Source organism: Tachypleus tridentatus, chromosome 13 (assembly GCF_004210375.1).
Source record: "Tachypleus tridentatus isolate NWPU-2018 chromosome 13, ASM421037v1, whole genome shotgun sequence".
Classification (NCBI taxonomy): Eukaryota; Metazoa; Arthropoda; class Merostomata; order Xiphosura; family Limulidae; genus Tachypleus; species Tachypleus tridentatus.
In genome coordinates this window covers 25,364,502-25,384,486 of record NC_134837.1, presented here as the reverse complement: position 1 = coordinate 25,384,486, position 19,985 = coordinate 25,364,502, and the positions used below count along the sequence as shown (strand labels likewise).

Sequence of the window (19,985 nt, the reverse complement as noted above, 5' to 3'; positions counted from 1 at the left end):
ATTAGTTGGTATTCCTGAATAAATACTTCAGTCATGCCAAAGTGGATGAAATGAAACGATTGTAATTATAATTACTTGGAAAAGATACAAGATATGAATGGAAAGTGAAGATACACAGAAACAATGCCCTTTGGCAATTACTTTAGATAGCAATACGATTAAAATAACAAAAGTGTTTGATCATAGAGTTACTGGAATTTCGAACGATAATAGCTCACAAAACTCCAATCACAAATATACCTTTTAAGATTCACAGCATTAATCTCGTTTTTGCAATGAGTTTCTTGGGAATTGTAGATACAAGTTAAATTTACTTCACGTCTGTTATTTTTGTCATTATTCAGTTTTATTTGTTTTCCGAAAACGTTAACAGGTTTTTGAACATTGTTGAACATTCGATAATATCGAATAGTATCTCCCGACAAAAGCTCCTAAAGAACAGGTCATGTGCAACTAAGTCTCACGTCCATATGGATTTCTAAAGCACCTACTTCACAAATACATGAACACGAAAACATTTCTTTCAATAAGGAATGAAAATGTATCAAACACTTTGATACACTTTTATTTATTGGATTAATAATTTAAGAGAAAAACAGATGAGAGGTAAATTCAAATTCTATATATCATTGGAGTTCCGCAAAATAGCCAGAGTAAAGTTATTATGGTAGGTCATAAGTGTACATTCAAACACTCTTAATAGTTTTATAGGTTCTCTTGAATGGATGAGCATACGGAGTGGTCAGAAATCATGCGTAGAAGTAATTATGATAATTTATTGGGTATCAATTTTGGTCACTTGTTAGGTTCACATAAGAAGTTTGATAACCTGTCCCTTTCATCCGTCTATCTATTGATGGATACAAACACACGAACACACATACATATAACATATCATACTATGAAGCTGTGTAACCCTTCCATCCATCTACGCGATAAAATTGCTGTTGTTGCTGCGTCTATGATAATTTAAACTTGACATATGACATCGTTTAGTCCCCTCGGTGGACTCAGCAGATAGGCAAATGTGGCTTTGCTGTTAGAAAACACACATCCTTGAGTGAACTTGATGTCAAGTTAAGATAAGAATTTTTGTGATTTAAGCACAGATACTCACTCACAAGTAGACCATGAACCAATGTAAACCTCATTTGCTAATCGAAACACATAATAAGCTGTCTCTTGCATTGCACACAATTTTGTGTTCCTTATTCTTGTGCACAGCGATTTATAGAAAGGATATTAAAGTTCTCAAACACAAATTTAATACTTTTTATAATTAGTTGTAATTTCTGTAGATATCTTTTCGCAGTTGAAGTTATTCATTCTTATAAAGAAACTTCATTATCTATGTTACATATTTTAAAGTGACCCAATAACCGAATTTCAAATGTATCAGATAATTTGATCTTTTTGACAAACTGTTTTGTAATTACACTAATAAAGTTGGTATTTAATCAAACTGTTGAGATTTTCTTCACTCAAACAATAAATGTATAATCATTCCATCCGTTACCGCTTCTAGATATAACCATATTATTTTACATACAGATAGCAAAATTTTCAGATAAACTTAATGTTTACAAAATGCAAGATTTTTATCCAATTTTTACATCCGTAAGTTTTTGTAACTCGCGAATATATTCCTTAAATACTTTGTTTTTTATCAATGCAATTATAATTTAGTTTATACATCAAATGAAACATGGGTTGTATCAACGAATAACAGAATAAAATGTATGGTTGCAACATGTTATTGTTTGTTTGTTTGTGTTTTCAATTTCGCGCAAAGTTACTCAAAGGCTATCTGCGCTAGCCGTCCCTAATTTAGCTAGTCATCACCTCCCACCGTCAACTCTTGGGCGACTCTTTTACCAACGAATAGAGAGATCGATCATCACATTATAACGCCCACACGAATGAAATGGCAAGCACGTTTGGTGTGACGGGTATTCCAACTCGCGACCTTCGGATTTGGAGTCAAACGTTTAAACCACCCGGCCATGCCGTGCCAACTTGTTTTAGTAGCTGGCTTAAATGCAAAGTAAATAGTATTAATTCGCATAACCTAAAATACATGTACTGAACAAACACAGATAATTTCAGAAAAGTAAATGTAAGATTCATCAAAATGAAATTTATAAAATTGTGACACGTTATCGTTCTAACAGGTACTAATCATGTTTCTATTGAAAATATTATTTAAGAATATTTCTCGAAATGTATAAAAAATTATCTCTATTAATTTGAAAGGTACTAAAGTCAAATGATCTCAGAGTCCAATGTTTTTTGTAAAACATATTTATTGAGCAGTTTTGATTGATAAACAATAAGTCTCAACTCACTGAGTTGGCATAGTATGTTATTTTGATTAAGGATAGGCTTCATCTGTAATTGAACGTGGACTATTCAGAATAACTGAAATCAGTTATATGTTTTCAAGATGTGCGTCACCTTAAGATTATATTTTGAAAATCTAATGACTTGTTCTTAAAAATAAGGAATAATTGTATATATTTTGTGAGTGATTAATTTAACAAGTTCTTTTTTTATAATGATAGTCTAAAGTTTGATGTTAGGGTGTTCTAATAATTGATTTTTTAAAGATATACAACATATCTTTAGTGTTATAAACATGGGCTAAAAGTGACATCTCTACTGCATGTTATTACTAAATAAATAATTTTTCAGGCGAGAAAATTTAATTATACTAAATATATAGAGTTGGGTAACACGATATAGTGAAATATAACTTTGTTTTTAAGGAACAAAACACAGACTGAAGAACAATAAAAAATACTTTTTTTACGAACGTCTTACACAATGCTTCCAGCATTCTTAAAGCTTAATTTTCGGTAAACATATATTTCGGATCCTCAATTCTATGCATCTCGTCAGTTGGAATCTGCGGGCTTTTTCCTCAAAATTACGTCACCACCAAGAGGATAATTAGGAAAAGGCTGAGGATATCCGCCACCAGGTAACGTGCCAACGGTACCTCCAACACCGACTCCAATACCACCAGGTAAGGTACCTCCAACACCGACTCCAATACCACCAGGACCATAATAGTTCGGATAACCAGGTTCTACGTTTACAAAATTGCAAATAACACTGTTTTAATATATTTTTTATAGACACTTGCTGTTAAACATCCTTTCGTTCAATCAGTTTCATAGAAAACCTTCATAAGACACTTTCAAGGTAGACATATGTATGAAATTTTAAAAGTTTAAATAAATAACTTTCTTTGTATCTTGTTAACTTATTACCCAGTCTGCGAGTCAGCGAGGTATGTTCTGTTGGTTGATTTCCAGACAGTTTTCCTTTTCTCTTTCTACGTTTTTCTTTTTTAATTCAAAATTTTGTCTAGTAATTAAAATTGTGTGATATCTGAATCCTTAACTAGCCAGTTTCCTGGTCTATTTCTGTTTGTCTTATAACATACGAGAGTGTGAAATACATGTAAAAAAATCCAACAAAACACGATATTTGTCTAAAATGTTGGAAAGTGCAAGGTTTGGTCACTGAACGCTATAAACCGTTTTCTCCACAGTGTTCGTGAATGGTTTCTTCAGATATAGCTGAGGAAGGTTCTACGAAGATTGTTCACTACTGTAAGAGAACACATACTTGTATTGTTTTGTACAAGGTGAACACATTACACTACCTCCTAACTAACGGATATTTGTAGTGTATTGAGAGATGAGGTATTTCAACAGTAAAATGTGATTATTAGGGTTCATCACATCGATCCATTTGTAACAGACCAATTTTTCGGTTCAACATCGAAATGTAAAACCTCCTTTGTATAACACGTTCGCTATCATTGACTGGTACACTTGGTTTTAAAATAAGTACAGAAAATTGTAAATGAAATATTTTCTTGATTAACATATAACAATTTATAGTTGCTGTACACCTAATATTTCTCATAAAAATCTCTGAGATTGTAAATATTTTTCTTTCGCATGTTTCTTGTTTTGTTCATTTGTGAATTATCGATCATAAGTGTAAAAACTAAAGTTTCAAATAAACTACTGTAACTCATGTTTCAGTCCAGCTGATTCGTTCTTGTTCTTAAAGAAATATATTACTGGCATTACTTGAAAAAACAAAATACATTCATCTAGAATGGTAGATTTACTAACATCTTGTTACAAGTCCAAAATGTAAAAATATAGAAAGAGTGTGAAAAAATCATCTAGAATCTAAATAATTTTAGTAGTAAATATGTTGTTTTTATCTAAAACGTGTAGGATCTTATACAAAGTAAGAAGTAAAACCGAACTATAAATATTTGTTGTTTACATGATATACACTTTAAATCACCTCTAGTTAACATAGAATAACAGTAAACATGTCATAAAAGTTACTCATTTGAGCCAAAACATTATCGTTTTTATTTATATTACCTAAAAGATAACAATAAATGACTAATTTCTCAAAGAAAAACCAATACATACGGCTTAAGCCGCCGGAGCTGCCTGGATATCCGCCTTGTCCTGGGGCACCTGATCCTGGAAAGGTTTGGTCAGTAGGTACACGAATTCGACAACACTGGGTGTACCCATAGTTACAGCACACTCGACGTTGTTGCAGGTTCAGGCTTCCACAGTAGTTACAGTGTTGTAACTGGGCATGACTGATCACCACAAGAACGAACAAAATGAAAGAGCAAAGTACTACCTTCATTGTTGACAGTTTCACTGAAAACAAATTATATTAACTGAAAGTTTCATTATTACATGAAACAAACATAAAATGTGTTATTGTTAACTAAAATAAAATATTTTCTGAATAAAAATTCCAATAATTAGTATTTGCATTTGCCATTTCTCTTCACAACGGTTTATCCACATCATCTTGAAAACTAATCCACATTTTCGGAATTAGACAAGTTCAGCCGTGTGTAGTGTATTTTCCTCTTGTCATGTTATTTTCATCTACCAAACATTAATAATGTGTGTGTGATTTCTTATAGTAAATCCACATTGGGCTATCTGCTGAGTCCATAGAGGGGAATCCAACCCCTGATTTTAGCGTTGTAAATTCGAAGACAACATTAATAAAGCATGATAGTAAATATACAAGTTTCACTTAGAGACTGACTACTAGCTTGTAAAAATCAAATGACTTTTTTGTCGTCATGTTTCTTATGTTCTTTAAATATTATTATTTTACAATATGTTTAAAAGGTCAAAATTGGTCTTAATATTTCTACATATTAGAAAGTATCAAAAGTAAAACATTCAATTCCATATTTCGTTCATAATGACTGAATAGTTTAAGCCTTTGGTACATTTGTCGATTAAAACGCGTACTTTTAGGTTCCTCTCCAACGTGAACTGAAATGTGGTTTTAGAATAAGAGAAATATACCTGTATAGAGAAACGTATACTTACCACAGTTTTAAACTAGACGATAAAGGATGTAAAACTTAGTCTGACCGCTAATCTCACGTCTTATATATGATTTTCGAAGGTCACTTTACCTTCAGTGTAGTTCTTGTGACACTTTGTTTACACAAGGTCACGCTATTACTAAATATAGTAAACACTGGTAAACTACGTAAATAACATATAAATATAATTAGATGCGGAAAGACACGTTAATAATTGCTTTCTAATGATTAAAGTTTTATAGAAATTGTTGACATCTTCCTTATGTGTATGTACGAATTCAATAAATGAATTATTTGTAGATGCATCTTCTGATGTAGTATATGTGGAATAGAAAATGGTATTTGACAGGGTGTTTAGCTATATGAGATTGTTGTAGATACCTTGAATAATTAATTTCTTTTAATTCTTATGTTGCTCTTAGTATTTTCATTTAAACTTCTGACATTTTCCAAGTGTCGATTATTTTGCAATTAAAATTATGTGCTTAAGACTTGTCTAATGTTTAGAAACAACGTTGGTATCATAGTAATGAAAAATATATTTAAATATATAGGATTTTGCAATTTTAGATCAACATCTCCGATTTCATGAAAAAAAAAAGTCGACATACTGCAAGGTGTACAAAATAAAACAAAATTCCACCCTCCGGCCTCTTTGTTCATTTGTTTTTTGAATTTTGCGAAATGCTAAAGGAGGGCTATCTGCGCTAGCCGTCCCTAATTTAGTAGTGTAAGACGAAAGGGAAAGCAGCTAGTCATCACTACCCACCGCTAACTTTTGTGTTAGTCTTTTACGAACGAATAGTGGGATTGACCATCACATTATAATGCCCTTAAAGTTGAAAGATCGAGCATGGTTGGTACGACGAGGATTCGAACCCGCAACCCTATTCGTTTTAAAGAACTGTATAACAATTACTTTTCAATCTAACAATTACAATAGTAAAACTAAATTAAACATCAGTTTTTATTCCTATTGATATTATACTTGATGTGGTGTCCAAATGGTGGTTCAAAATAAATTGTCTATTACCTAATTACGTGAACGAAAAGCAAAAACAATATTTGGTTTATAAAACATTTACACTTTTGTGCAAATTAATTGAAACAAGACGGAAATTTACGAATTTTTCAATGTTTTCGTTTTATTTCTGATAATCCAAAAATCACTCACAAATTAATACATGATATGACCGCCATTATTTTTCAGAAGATCATTAATCCGCTTTGGTATCGAGCCCACGAATTGACTGCAATCTTTTCTAATTTTTAGATCGCGGTATCACACTCAATTATGGCCTCAATTAGCTTATCTTTTGCAGTGCAGTCTTTTTCCCAAAGTTTTTCTTTACAAATCGCCCAAATATTTTCAATAGAATTTAAGTCCAGAGAGTTTCCAGGCCAGTCCAGCACCTTTATTCGCGTTGTAGCCATAAAATTCCTCAGAAGTTTCGATGTGTGGCACGGAGCCAGTTCTTGCTGGATCTGGCATTTTTCCCTTTTTCAATTCTGGAACGACTCTTCTCTGCAATGTTCGATGTACTGTTGTCTTCACATCATACCTTCTACAATGGGTAAGCCTCCGACGCCATAGTAGCTGATAAAGTTTCAAAACATCTTCTTCAAGGAATGTTTTAAGAACTGACTGATGTGAGATTCTCGAAGTTTCTCACCTGAGATCTGCGAACATGCAGACTTCTTTGACTCTGTACAAATAAATGAGTCTCGTCACCGAATAACACCTCCCTCCATTGTTCTTGCGTCAGTTCTTATATTTCAGACCCCATTGATACCGTTTTTTCCTCACTGAGTTGGTAAGAAGTTGTTTTTTGACTGGTCTCCTTGCCCTTCTAACGCAATTTCGAATGACGTAATATTCCTCAAAATTTTGTTGTATAATCCAAAAGTAGATCAACCGTACTGCAAAATACAGCTAATGACGCCGTCTGTGTCAAAAAATGACTATTAAAGGAAATCAGCGGGTCCAGCGAGCCTACACCGGCCGCCATGCTGAAAATATTGTTAAACGACCATTTGTTCCATTAATTTGCACAAGGGCGTATCAGTATACTCCACTTATCTCTGTTCCTCGCTAGTACAGCCGTAAGTCAACGGATTTACAAAGCTAGAATCAGTGGTTCGATTACCCTCGACGGACTCAGCAGACGGCCTGATGTAGCATTGCTATAAGAAAAAACATACACTCACTTATCCCTGTATGTAATTTCTATTTAAAGTTATTAGTATCCCGTAAGCAATCGATTATATGTTGGAAATACAATACTTGTGTGAGAGAACATTTCAATACAAAGATAAGAATTCGTCAAGTCTTCTGCTTTATTTCAGGAAATCAATTTGAATTTTTTAAATAACATAAAGAGGAAACAACGACTGTGTAATGTGAGTTAAGGAAAGTCTAGTCGTAAGGAAAGTGAAACATGATATACATCACATAGCTGGTTTTGTTAAGTATCGTTAGATATGTAAAAGATAGTGTTTAGTAGAATGTATACATCAATACTGCTTTGCTTGACGAGATATTGTTTGTACATACAAGATGACGGGTTATTTAATTTTTTTCATCTGTAATATATCCTATGGTATGTTGAAAGACAATAACGTGATGAATATTGCTATAATCTTTCAGAAATCATAACTCTTACCTAGGTGAAGAGTGTAAGGTGTATTTGTAGATATTTTACATCACTAAAAACAAAGCTTGATTGTCTGAGGAATATCTAAACGTTTTGGTTCAGTATAGGAATTGTTTCCTATATAAAAAATACAAATTCTGTTGTTCAGGTTTATTGTGTAAGTAATTACACGGCCTTCAACCTTATGTTTATTTGTTTTATCTCAGAGTTGCCCTTCACAAACGAAACATACGCCAGTCAGGTAAAGTTATTTTAAGAAAATCAGTCATATCGTGACCTTCCTTAAGTTAAACCCAATCGTGTCTCTTCCAGATGAGTGGAAAACAACAACAGTATATAAACTCCAAGTAAAAGAGATTTTAGAAAGCAGAAAGATTTTTATGTTAAATATTTTCTGTAGTATTTCGGTAAGATTTCAAATCATGTATTAATAATTTGTATTATTTTGCGTTTCTTATTACCTTACGTTCTAAAATTTTTCCATTCTATACGTAAGAGAATGAAATAATGTTTTTATTATAATATATCTACTTAATAAGACATACTAATGAGACTTATTGGTTTAGTATATACATATTTGATGTATCAAATATTTCTGATTTTGATTCCGTAGGCTCTGATGTAATTGATCATTTAACACAACATAAAAAGATAAATACTTAAACTGTATAAACCTGCTGATTTTGTGATCGCTGTTGTTTTCGTTGTTGGCCACTGTGTACTGTGATAAATTACTATTACTACTTTTAGGCTAAACGCAACATATTCTGTTTAAGTAATTTAAAGTCAACTTCGCGTGCTAATGATTTTTTATGTGAACACTTTTATTGTTATCTATAAATTATCTTTTGTATTTCAGGTTAGAAGCGAAAAGATGAAGTTCATATTCTGTCTAACCTTGTTGCTCGCTAGCGCCGTCTACATTCTAGCTCAAACCAACTGTCAGGAATGTGGAACAGGTAGAATGAATTCCCAACAGAGACTTGCTTGCTGTAACTTAGGAATCAATGAAGAACAGTGCTGTTCGTATTTTGCTTTACCCAACATACCTGGTGGAGGACCTTATACAGGACATGGTGTTTATGGACCTAAGCCTTACATTCCTGGCAATCCATCTAATGCTGGAGGGTTCTATCCTCCCTACCAACCGTATGGAGGTCGGTAAAAACCCTGGTATATCTAACGAGCCCATACACCGTTTGAGTGGATTTCTTATTAGAAGTATTAAACATCAGTATTTGAGAAATATTTCAGCAGAGATATGTCAAAATCATTTTAAGTGTTCGATTTCACTAAAGAATGTTTTGGTTTCCTTTTCAATAGAAGTAAAACATAGAGTGTAAGTTTTCCAAAGTATTGTATAGACCACACCAATAAAACATTAATTTGATAAAATTTATTAATTGGAATTTTAGTCTTATTACACATAACTAACTTGCGTAATGAATATAGATGTATAAGATAAAAACAATCTGATTTTCTTTTCAGCTTGACAGCCCTTTTAGGAAACGACACGTTTTATTTTAAAAGAAGCGTCGAGTTAGGAATATTACAGATTGTCTGGAAGAAACACTCAAAATGTACACTGTACTGCGTTACGGACAAATCTGCAATTAATTATATTACGTATACCGGGTATTAAAATTTCAAAAGTCCAGAAAGAAGCTAAATGAATGTAAATATGTATCAAGCTTATGATATTTACCAACAAGATAAATACACACAATTATCTTTCTTAACACAACTACATTTTAACATACAAACAACAATACAATTTATAATAACAGTTTTTACTAACAGTTGTAACAAATGATGGCTTATATACAAGTTTTAGAAACATACAAAATATACTGAGTGTTCTATCTGATATAGAACTAAATATTTAGTCAATGCTCCACTTTCACGTTAAGCGAATGAATTGTGAGTTGATATTGTTGCAACTCGGCTTAGCTAAATCTATCTTTTCTTGACTGTTCTCACACCAGGTACCCCAGTGGCACAGTGATATGTCTGCAGACTCACAACGCTAGAAACTGGGTTACAACACCTGTGGTGAGAAGAGGGTATATAATCCATTGTGTGGATTTATACTTAATTCTAAAAAAAAAAAATCACAGGAGGTACTAGCTGCCTTCTTCCAGCAAATATATTTAACACCTTCACAGATATAATACCGTTCGAAATAATTCACTGAACTTAAACAATTTATAAGGTTCGAAATCTACAAACGTTTGTGGTACTTTTCTCTGCGTGTTTTCTTCAATGATGGGTCTGAACTCGCCTCAAATAGCATAAACATTATGCTGTGGATCCCAGTCACATGGGAATGAGCCATCGAACACTATTGTATGACCAGTTTGCTTCTTCTGACAATCGTTGTTGCCTGAAATACGTCTGCTTTTCAAATAACATTAAGAAAACAGCTAGATCATCGTATCAATGAATAATACCTGAAGCTCATAGTATTTTCTTCTAACTCATTTTCTATTAAAGTCAAAGTAATTGGAAAGAATTCATCTATGAAAAGTTTGACTACGTCATATATGATTTCGGCCAAGTTTGGATTAAAAAGTGTACTATCTCTCGATATGCTTTCTCTGTGTCTAAACCGAAAGGTGAGATAGTATGTTCAAAATTAGTGTGAGGTTGCTTTTAGTAAAGATCGGGCACAAACATAACACAATTTTATGAAATTTTATGTTTTCTATTCAATGTCAAATTCTCTAAACGATGCATGACTATGGAAGATTCCTATAATGATTTTCTTAAAATAACTTCACCTAACTTATATATGTTTCCTTTGTGAAGGGCAGCTCTGAGATCAAACAAATAAACATAAGGTTGAAGGCCGTGTAAATACTTATCTCATAGCAAACCTCAACAACAAAATTGATGTTTTTTTCCTATTTTTAACCAAAACGTTTCGATATTCCCTAAACAATCAAGCTTGATTTGTAGTGGTGTAATATATATAAAAATACACCCCTCATTCTTCAACTAAGTTAGAATTATGATTTCAGATAGATGAAAGCAATTGTCATCACTTTCATTGTCTTCAACAGTCCATGGGGTGCAGCAGAGAAAAAATAACCTTTTAAATATCCCGTCATCTCACATCTACAAACAACATCATTACAGTTACACATTTATTGTTTCCTCTTTATGTAGTTAAAAATATTTAAAATTGGTTTTGTGGAATAAAGCACTAGACGTGACGAATCCCTGTTTCTCTATCGAAATGTTCTCTCACACAAGCGTGAAGACAACGAATTCAATTTTCAACATTTAAAAGAATGCTTACTGGATGATGATAATTGTAAATAGGGATTAGGTATAGTGGAGTATACAGGTAAGCTTTTTACAAATAGTTAAGCTCATATTATAACATGTAACTCCATTTTAGCCTTCTATATTTTAAACGTATAACTTTTCATTTCATAAAACTCAATTACTCTTGTGACAACATAAGAAATCTAAGTAATCTAACAGTTTTTTTTTTAGCTAAATCATTGTGGTTTATATTATTATATTAATAAGTACTAGTAAAGTGAGCTTGATCATTAATGGCTTGAACGATTAGAGGTGATATTAAAGTATAACTTAAACAATGTCAAAGTAATAACCTACTGGGGCTACCAAGGGTATTGTTAATGTCTAACAGATCCTTCTGAATTTTTAAAACTCTGTGATAAGTGTAGACTGCGGGTGCTATTAAAACTCTTTGATAACTTTACACCAACAAGAGTAAGGACAACCAATGAAACTGGAGTTTATGATATAATACCCATATAGTCATTATGTATAGTTGGTGTATCAAAATGACCAGAATAATTGAAAAGGAATTAATATAATTACTATTAAGCCTGGTATATTAAATACAAATGTACTGATTCTAGCAAGGATAAAGTTATATCGTGTACATGTAAATATTACATTAAAACGATTACGTGTTAACGGTTATTCAATTGCTGTTACTTACGTTATCAAATAAACGTAAAAACTACCCCAAACAATGCAGAATGAAGCTTTTAACAATACGACCCAGGTTTAATTGCAATACTCACATCCATTATCGTTGTAAGATGGCGGAACAATATTAAGTGACAAAAAAAGAATACATGGGCGATCCTCTTATGAACTACTTATGTGGTTCATCACAACATGTATTGCAGTAATGTATTGTCTACTACAAGTAAGTTTGTTTGTTTCTTTTGAATTTCGCGCAACGCTACACGAGGGCCTTCCGAGCTAGCCATCCCTAATTAAGCAGTGTAAGACTAGAGGGAAAGCAGGTAGTCATCACCATCCACCACCAACTCTTGGGCTTCTCTTTTACCAACGAACAGTGAGATTGACAGTACATTATAACGTCCCCACGGTTGAAAGAGCGAGCATGTTTGGTGTCACTACAAGTAAGATATTCTGTAATAATTTTTGGTCAGCTACGATTAGAAAGAGCGTTTGCAATAATTTTGACGCATTAACTCTTGTAGGACACTTGAAACTAATTTGGACACTTAAAACCAGAAAGACAATTTGTAATATCTTGACTGGACGCTGCTTAACAAACTGTCTACATTAATATTCACTATTAACTGTCACTGCTTCTAAATTTGTACATTAAATTATATTTAAGACTTTTGACAACATACCACAAAGTACTGATATTTTGAGGAGGATAGTAATTATTTTTTCAATAAATTAACAACAGAACAACAGTTGAAACAAGGGTTTAAATTTTCTCTTTTTTTCAAGCCTCATGGTTTATCAAATTATGTAAATTAAATCAGCTGTGTCGTTCAAAATTGTAAAATCCTAGACGTTTAAATATATATATATATTAATTAATATGATACAAACGTTATCCATAAATATTAGGCAAGTTCTTGAGTATAATCTTAATTCCAAAATCACCGACACTTGGGGAATGTCAGAAGTTTAACTGAAAATACTAAGAGCAACATAAGAATTAAAAGAAATTAATTATTCATGGTATCTACAACAATCTCATATAGTTAAACACCCTGTCAAATACCATTTTCTATTCCACACATACTACATCAGAAGATGCATCTACAAATAACTCATTTATTCAATTCGTACATACACATAAGGAAGATATCAACAATTTCTATAAAACTTTAATCAATAGAAAGCAATTATTAAGGTGTCTTTCCGCATCTAATTATATTTGTATGTTATTTACGTAGTTTACCAGTGTTTACTATATTTAGTAATAGCGTGACCTTGTGTAAACAAAGTGTCACAAGAACTACACTGAAGGTAAAGTGACCTTCGAGAATCATATATAAGGCATGAGATTAGCGGTCAGACTAAGTTTCACATCCTTTATCGTCTAGTTTAAAACTGTGGTAAGTATACGTTTCTCTATACAGGTATATTTCTCTTATTCTAAAACCACATTTCAGTTCACGTTGGAGAGGAACCTAAAAGTACGCGTTTTAATCGACAAATGTACCAAAGACTTAAACTATTCAGACATTATATTCGTAATATGGAATTGTATGTTTTACTTTTGATACTTTTTAATATGTAGATGTATTAAGACCAATTTGGAGCTTTTAAACATATTGTAAAATAATAATATTTAAAGAACAAAAGAAACATGACGACAAAAAAGTCATTTGATTTTTACAAGCTAGTAGTCAGTCTTTAAGTGAAACATGTATATTTACTATCATGCTTTATTAATGTTGTCTTCGAATTTACAACGCTAAAATCAGGGGTTGGATTCCCCTCTATGGACTCAGCAGATAGCCCAATGTGGATTTACTATATAAAAACATACACACGTTATTAATGTTTGGTTGAAAACACAAACACATTATTAATGTTTGGTAGATGAAAATAACATGACAAAAGGAAAATACACTACACATGACTGAACTTGTCGAATTTCCAAAATGCGGATTAGTTTTCAAGATGATGTGGACAAACCCTTGTGAAGAGAAATGGCAAATGCAAATACTAATTATCGGGATTTTTATTCAGAAAATATTTTATTTTAGTTAACAATAACACATTTTATGTTTGTTTTATGTAATAATGAAGCTTTCAGTTAATATAATTTGTTTTCAGTGAAACTGTCAACAATGAAGGTAGTACTTTGCTCTTTCATTTTGTTCGTTCTTGTGGTGATCAGTCATGCCCAGTTACAACACTGTAACTACTGTGGAAGCCTGAACCTGCAACAACGTCGAGTGTGCTGTAACTATGGGTACACCCAGTGTTGTCGAATTCGTGTACCTACTGACCAAACCTTTCCAGGATCAGGTGCCCCAGGACAAGGCGGATATCCAGGCAGCTCCGGCGGCTTAAACCGTATGTATTGGTTTTTTTTTTAGAAATCGCTGATTTATTTGTTATCTTTTAGGTAATATAATTAAGAAAGATGATGTTTTGGCTCAAATGAGTAACTTTTATGACAAGTTTACTGTTATTCTATGTTAAGTAGAGGTGATGTCAAGTGTATGTCATTTGAACAACAAATATTTATTGTTCGGTTTTATTTCTTACTTTGTATAAGATCCTATACGTTTTAGATGAAAACAACATATTTACTACTAAAGTGTGGGACTTTTGTTGAATACTCGCAATATTTTTCGTAAAAATTATTTAAGTTGTAGATGTTTTTTTTCACACTCTTCCTATATTTTTACATTTCGGACTTGAAACCAGATGTGAGTAAACGTACCATTCATCGCGAAATTTGAAACGTTATTTTTTACACTTGTGATTAATAATTCACTCATGAAAAAAAACAAGAAACACGCAAAAAGCGAAACATCTACAATCTCGGAGACTTGTGAAAAAACTATTGTTTTCGTTATTTTTGTAACATTTCTCACAAAGCTACATGAGGGTTACCTGCGCTAATCGTCTCTAATTTACCAATGCAAGACTAGATGAAAAACAATTAGTCATCACCTTCCGAGACGAGTAATGGGATTGGGTGTAACTTATAACACCCCACGGCTGAATTTGTGAGCATATTTGATGTGACGAGGATTCGAACCTATGACTCTCAATTTACGAGTTGAGTGCCCATACCGTCTAGCCATGCCAGGCCATGACAAGTATTAGGTGTATTGCAGTTATAAAGTGTAGCATGTTAAATAAAAAAATAGGAAATTATTAACAGTCTTCTGTACTTAGTTTTAACACCACCTGTATGAGAAAACGAATGCGAATATGGGCTATTTGTTACAAAGAAAGGTATTTATTGAAACTATAATAACTTCATATAAATGTCTACCTTGAAACTGTCCTCTAAAGATTTCTATAAACTTGATTGAACAGAAACAGTTTTAACAGCACTTATCTGTGAATAATTATAATTAGTTTATTAACATAGTGTTATTTACTATTTGGAAAATGTAGAACCTGGTTTTCCAAACTATTATGGTTCTGGTCTCTGGTCTTCAAACTATTATGGTTCTGGAAGCGGCGTAGGTACTATTGGAGCTCCCATTGGTCTTCAGCCTGGTGCTACTGGAGGCGGCGTAGGTACTATTGGAGCTCCCATTGGTCTTCAGCCTGGTGCTACTGGAGGCGGCATTGGTGGTGTTGAAGGTACCGTTGGTGCCCAACCCGGTGGCACTGGAGAACTCGCAGGTGGTGTTGGAGCTACCGTTGGTGTCCAGCCTGGTGCTACTGGAGGCGGCGCGGGTGGTGTTGAAGGTACTATTGGTATCTATCCTGGTGGTACTGGAGGCGGCGTTGGTGGTGTTGGAGCTACCGTTGGTGTCCAGCCTGGTGGTACTGGAGGCGGCGCTGGTGGTGTTGGAGCTACCGTTGGTGTCCAGCCTGGTGGTACTGGAGGCGGCGTTGGTGGTGTTGAAGGTACCGTTGGTATCTATCCTGGTGGCACATTTCCTCATCCTCTTCCTAACTTACCTCTTGGTGGTGACATAATTTTGAGGAAGAAACCCGCAGCTTCCGACTCCAAAGATGCATAAATTCAAAACTTCCAAGTTTACAAGGAAATGAGCTTGAAGAGTTTTGTATGTATTGTAAGACGTTAATAATAAATGTGTTTTTAACTGTTATTAATATTTTGTTTTTTCCCTAAAAGATAGTCATATTTTAATTACCAACTCTATATATTTAGTGGAATTAAAATTTCTCACTAGAAACAATAATTTTATGTAATTAGACAATACAGCGAATATATTATTTTAGCGCATCTTTACATTTCTTAAAGATATATTGTATTTAAAAGTAAGCTTAACTATTAGAACATCATAACAGGAAACTATAAACTTTCGTTATAAATAAAAAGAAAATTTAAACCCATCTCTCACGTATTGGGTGTATTTAGACCTTATTTCTTACAGCAAGACGTTACGTTTTCAAAACATAATCTTAAAGAGATGTGTTTCTTGGAAAATTATGTAAAGTGTTTTTACTTTTAACAAGATAAGAAACAAAAGTATAATTTATATTAATTATTCTAAACTTTACACATTCATTCACAAACGAAACCTGACATCGTTCAACGAATAGACTCTTGCTGTTTATCAATGTTTATTTGTTTTTTAATTTTGCGCAAAACTACACGAGGGCTATCTGCGCTAGCCGTCCGTAATTTTGCTGCGTAAGACCAGAGGAAAGACCGCTAGTCATGACCACCCACCGCCAACTCTGGAGCTACTCTTGTACCAACGAATAGGGGGAGTGACCGTCCTATTATAACGCCCCAACGGCTAAAATGGCGAGCTTGTTTGGCGCGAAGTGGATGCGAACCCGCGACCCTTAGGTTATGACTAGCACGTCTTAACCCACCTCGTTATACCGGGTTGGTAGATAAGGAAGTTTCTTTACAAGAATGAATATTTTAATTTCCAAATGTATGTGTGTGTGTGTTTTCAAATAGCAAAGCCACATCGGGCTATCTGCTGAGTTCACCGAAGGGAATCAAACCCCTTATTTTAGCGTTGTAAATCCTTAGACATGCCGACGTACTCGTGGAGGACAATTTCCAAAACAACACAAAATTCACAGAAATGTAATTAATTATCAAAACTATTAAATTTATGCGTAGGAACATTTAAATAGCATTTCTATAAATCACTGAGTTTGTTTTGGAATTTCGCATAAAGCTACTCGAGGGCTATCTGTGCTAGCCGTCCCTAATTTAGCAGTGTAAGACTAGAGGAAAGGCAGCTAGTCATCACCACCCACCGCCAACTCTTGGGCTACTCTTTTACCAACGAAAAGTGGGATTGAACGTCAATTATAATGCCCCCACGGCTGAAAGGGTGAGCATGTTTGGCGCGACGCGGGCACGAATCCGCGACCCTCGGATTACGATTCGCGCGCCTTACGCGCTTGGCCATGCCGGGCCAAATCACTGAGCTATGTGACTAAAATAAACAACATAAATTTATCGGTAATGCGAAAGAGTGCTTATTAACTTAATTTTACCTGAAAAATTTGTGGAAGTGTTTTAGGATGTAAAAAGGTACAGAATTAAAGTACTATTTTACAAGCGTACTTTTGAATAGTAAAAAAAGAATTTACTTAACATAAATATACCATGTTTTATTGGTGTAATATACATTTACATAACATGTTTCATCTTCCCTTGTTTGATTCATACATGGCGTAGTTATCCGGAAATCTTTGCGCACTTAAAAATGATTGGAGTAGGTTTGTTTGTTTGTAATTTCGCACAAAGCTACTCGAGGGCTATCTGTGCTAGCCGTCCCTAATTTAGCAGTGTAAGACTAGAGGGAAGGCAGCTAGTCATCACCACCCACCGCCAACTCTTGGGCTACTCTTTTACCAAGGAATAGTGAGATTGACAGTCACATTATAACGCCCTAACGGCTAAAAGGGCGAGTACTTTGGGGTGGCAGGGATTCGAACCCGCGACCTGGAACTACAAGTTGAGTGCCTTAACCATCTGGCCATGCGGGGCTAGATGAATGAACAGCAGAAGTATAAGTGGTAGTTAAATGGTAACCAAATCGAAATTCTGCTAATTATGCGCTCGTAGTTTGCTGATAAAATATATCATGATTCATAGTCTAGATGTAAGTGAGTGATCAATGAATGTCTACTTAAATCCACACAGTCCGTCCCAGAACTCATTCAGTGCAAGATCTTCACTATCAAATGTTAAAAAATCTCAACAACAGTTATTACATGTGTGGCAAGAAAGGTTATATAGCGGCTTGTATTGATCGATGTAAGATATAGGTTACCAAACTGAATATCTACAACTAGCAAGAAGCGGAAGTTTATAGCTATTAAATATTTCTTTGCTCTTTTAAATTCACGACATGATAAATGAACATCATGGTTACAGACATTGTCGAGATTGAATGAATGTTCAGAGATTTATAAACTACTCCATAATACGTACGTTTTTAAAGTTCTCCAAAGTCTTTAGGATAGGAAACGTAAGATAACATAAATGTTGCAAATGTGCATTCAGTAGATACAAGTATGAAGTTTAAGTTGGGACGTCTCTAGGACTCTTCAGTATTCATATACATATATACATGTTTAGAGAATTTACCTATGACAAGATAAGAATTCATACAGTTCTGTTAAACTTTCTAAAAGCAACCTCACACTAATTTTGAACATACAATCTCTCCTTACGTTTTAGACATAGAAGCAGTATATCGCTTAATATAATTTATGACGTAGTCAGACTATTCATGGACGAACCATCTTCAATTACTTTGATTTTAATACATAATGAGTTAGAAACAATAACATTGAGCCTCAGGCATCGAGCATTGATACAGTTATCTAGTTGCTTTCTTTATGTTATTTCAAAGGCAAACGTGCTTCAGGTACAAAGATTGTCAAACTACAAAAGTAAACAAACTGGTCACACATTGCTGTTCGAAGGCTCATTCCCCACGTGCCTGAGACACACAACTTAATATTTACAAATCTTTATCTGTTCCAGGTGCGTTCAGACCCATTATTAACAAACACACATAATTAATTGTTCACCATTATTATTGTTATTTGTGCTCTAATTAAATTCAAATTTCAGACGGATTATGTTATATAACACATTTTTGCTTTTCTTAACAATAACTTCAGTGGTTTCTGTCTGAATAACTCACCATTATCCGTTAATTTTCGTTTCGTTGTGATAGCACATTTGTGTGTGGGACAAACCTAAGTGAGTTGAATAACGTTTCTCAGACAATTATTCAATATTTCCTTATTTATTATATGAAATAAGTAATTAAAATTATAGTGTAAACTAGAAAACTTTAGATTTAGTTTGTGAAGCTTATTTGAATGTGTTTTCATAATGGCCGTAGTTTCAACTAAATCCATGTTACTTATTCACAATTATAATACGTAAATCTCTGACCCCGTGTTGTTGACCCTAATTAGTTGGTATTCCTGAATAAATACTTCAGTCATGCCAAAGTGGATGAAATGAAACGATTGTAATTATAATTACTTGGAAAAGATACAAGATATGAATGGAAAGTGAAGATACACAGAAACAATGCCCTTTGGCAATTACTTTAGATAGCAATACGATTAAAATAACAAAAGTGTTTGATCATAGAGTTACTGGAATTTCGAACAAGAATAGCTCACAAAACTCCAATCACAAATATACTTTTCAAGATTCACAGCATTAATCTCGTTTTTGCAATGAGTTTCTTGGGAATTGTAGATACAAGTTAAATTTACTTCACGTCTGTTATTTTTGTCATTATTCAGTTTTATTTGTTTTCCGAAAACGTTAACAGGTTTTTGAACATTGTTGAACATTCGATAATATCGAATAGTATCTCCCGACAAAAGCTCCTAAAGAACAGGTCATGTGCAACTAAGTCTCACGTCCATATGGATTTCTAAAGCACCTACTTCACAAATACATGAACACGAAAACATTTCTTTCAATAAGGAATGAAAAT

At 33.6% G+C, this 19,985-nt stretch overlaps 3 protein-coding genes across 3 annotated transcripts; 2 read left to right on the top strand and 1 right to left on the bottom strand.

Moving 5' to 3' along the window:
• Positions 1-2,672: 2,672 nt before the first annotated feature.
• On the bottom strand, positions 2,673-4,704 carry LOC143236732 (uncharacterized). Its single transcript, XM_076475187.1, has 2 exons — positions 4,467-4,704; positions 2,673-3,088 (listed from the first exon to the last, which is right to left on the bottom strand). Exons 1-2 carry the CDS (start codon positions 4,693-4,695, stop codon positions 2,895-2,897), a joined length of 423 nt encoding a protein of 140 aa, XP_076331302.1. The 5' UTR covers positions 4,696-4,704; the 3' UTR covers positions 2,673-2,894.
• Positions 4,705-8,309: 3,605 nt separating this feature from the next.
• Positions 8,310-9,406, top strand: LOC143239670 (uncharacterized). The gene is made up of 2 exons (XM_076481016.1): positions 8,310-8,465; positions 8,918-9,406. The coding sequence occupies exons 1-2, from the start codon at positions 8,439-8,441 to the stop codon at positions 9,221-9,223; spliced, it is 333 nt and encodes a 110-aa protein (XP_076337131.1). The 5' UTR covers positions 8,310-8,438; the 3' UTR covers positions 9,224-9,406.
• A 4,736-nt stretch (positions 9,407-14,142) lies between these two features.
• On the top strand, positions 14,143-16,126 carry LOC143239345 (uncharacterized). Its single transcript, XM_076480336.1, has 2 exons — positions 14,143-14,400; positions 15,460-16,126. The coding sequence occupies exons 1-2, from the start codon at positions 14,172-14,174 to the stop codon at positions 16,035-16,037; spliced, it is 807 nt and encodes a 268-aa protein (XP_076336451.1). The 5' UTR covers positions 14,143-14,171; the 3' UTR covers positions 16,038-16,126.
• Positions 16,127-19,985: the final 3,859 nt, after the last annotated feature.

Coding starts and splice junctions, on each gene's coding strand:
- LOC143236732 (XM_076475187.1), bottom strand. CDS start 4,695: ATGAAGGTAGTACTTTGCTCTTTCATTTTGTTCGTTCTTGTGGTGATC. Junction 3,089..4,466: donor CAGCTCCGGCGGCTTAAGCC/GTATGTATTGGT, acceptor TTGTAAACGTAG/AACCTGGTTATCCGAACTAT.
- LOC143239670 (XM_076481016.1), top strand. CDS start 8,439: ATGTTAAATATTTTCTGTAGTATTTCG. Junction 8,466..8,917: donor ATATTTTCTGTAGTATTTCG/GTAAGATTTCAA, acceptor TTTGTATTTCAG/GTTAGAAGCGAAAAGATGAA.
- LOC143239345 (XM_076480336.1), top strand. CDS start 14,172: ATGAAGGTAGTACTTTGCTCTTTCATTTTGTTCGTTCTTGTGGTGATC. Junction 14,401..15,459: donor CAGCTCCGGCGGCTTAAACC/GTATGTATTGGT, acceptor TGGAAAATGTAG/AACCTGGTTTTCCAAACTAT.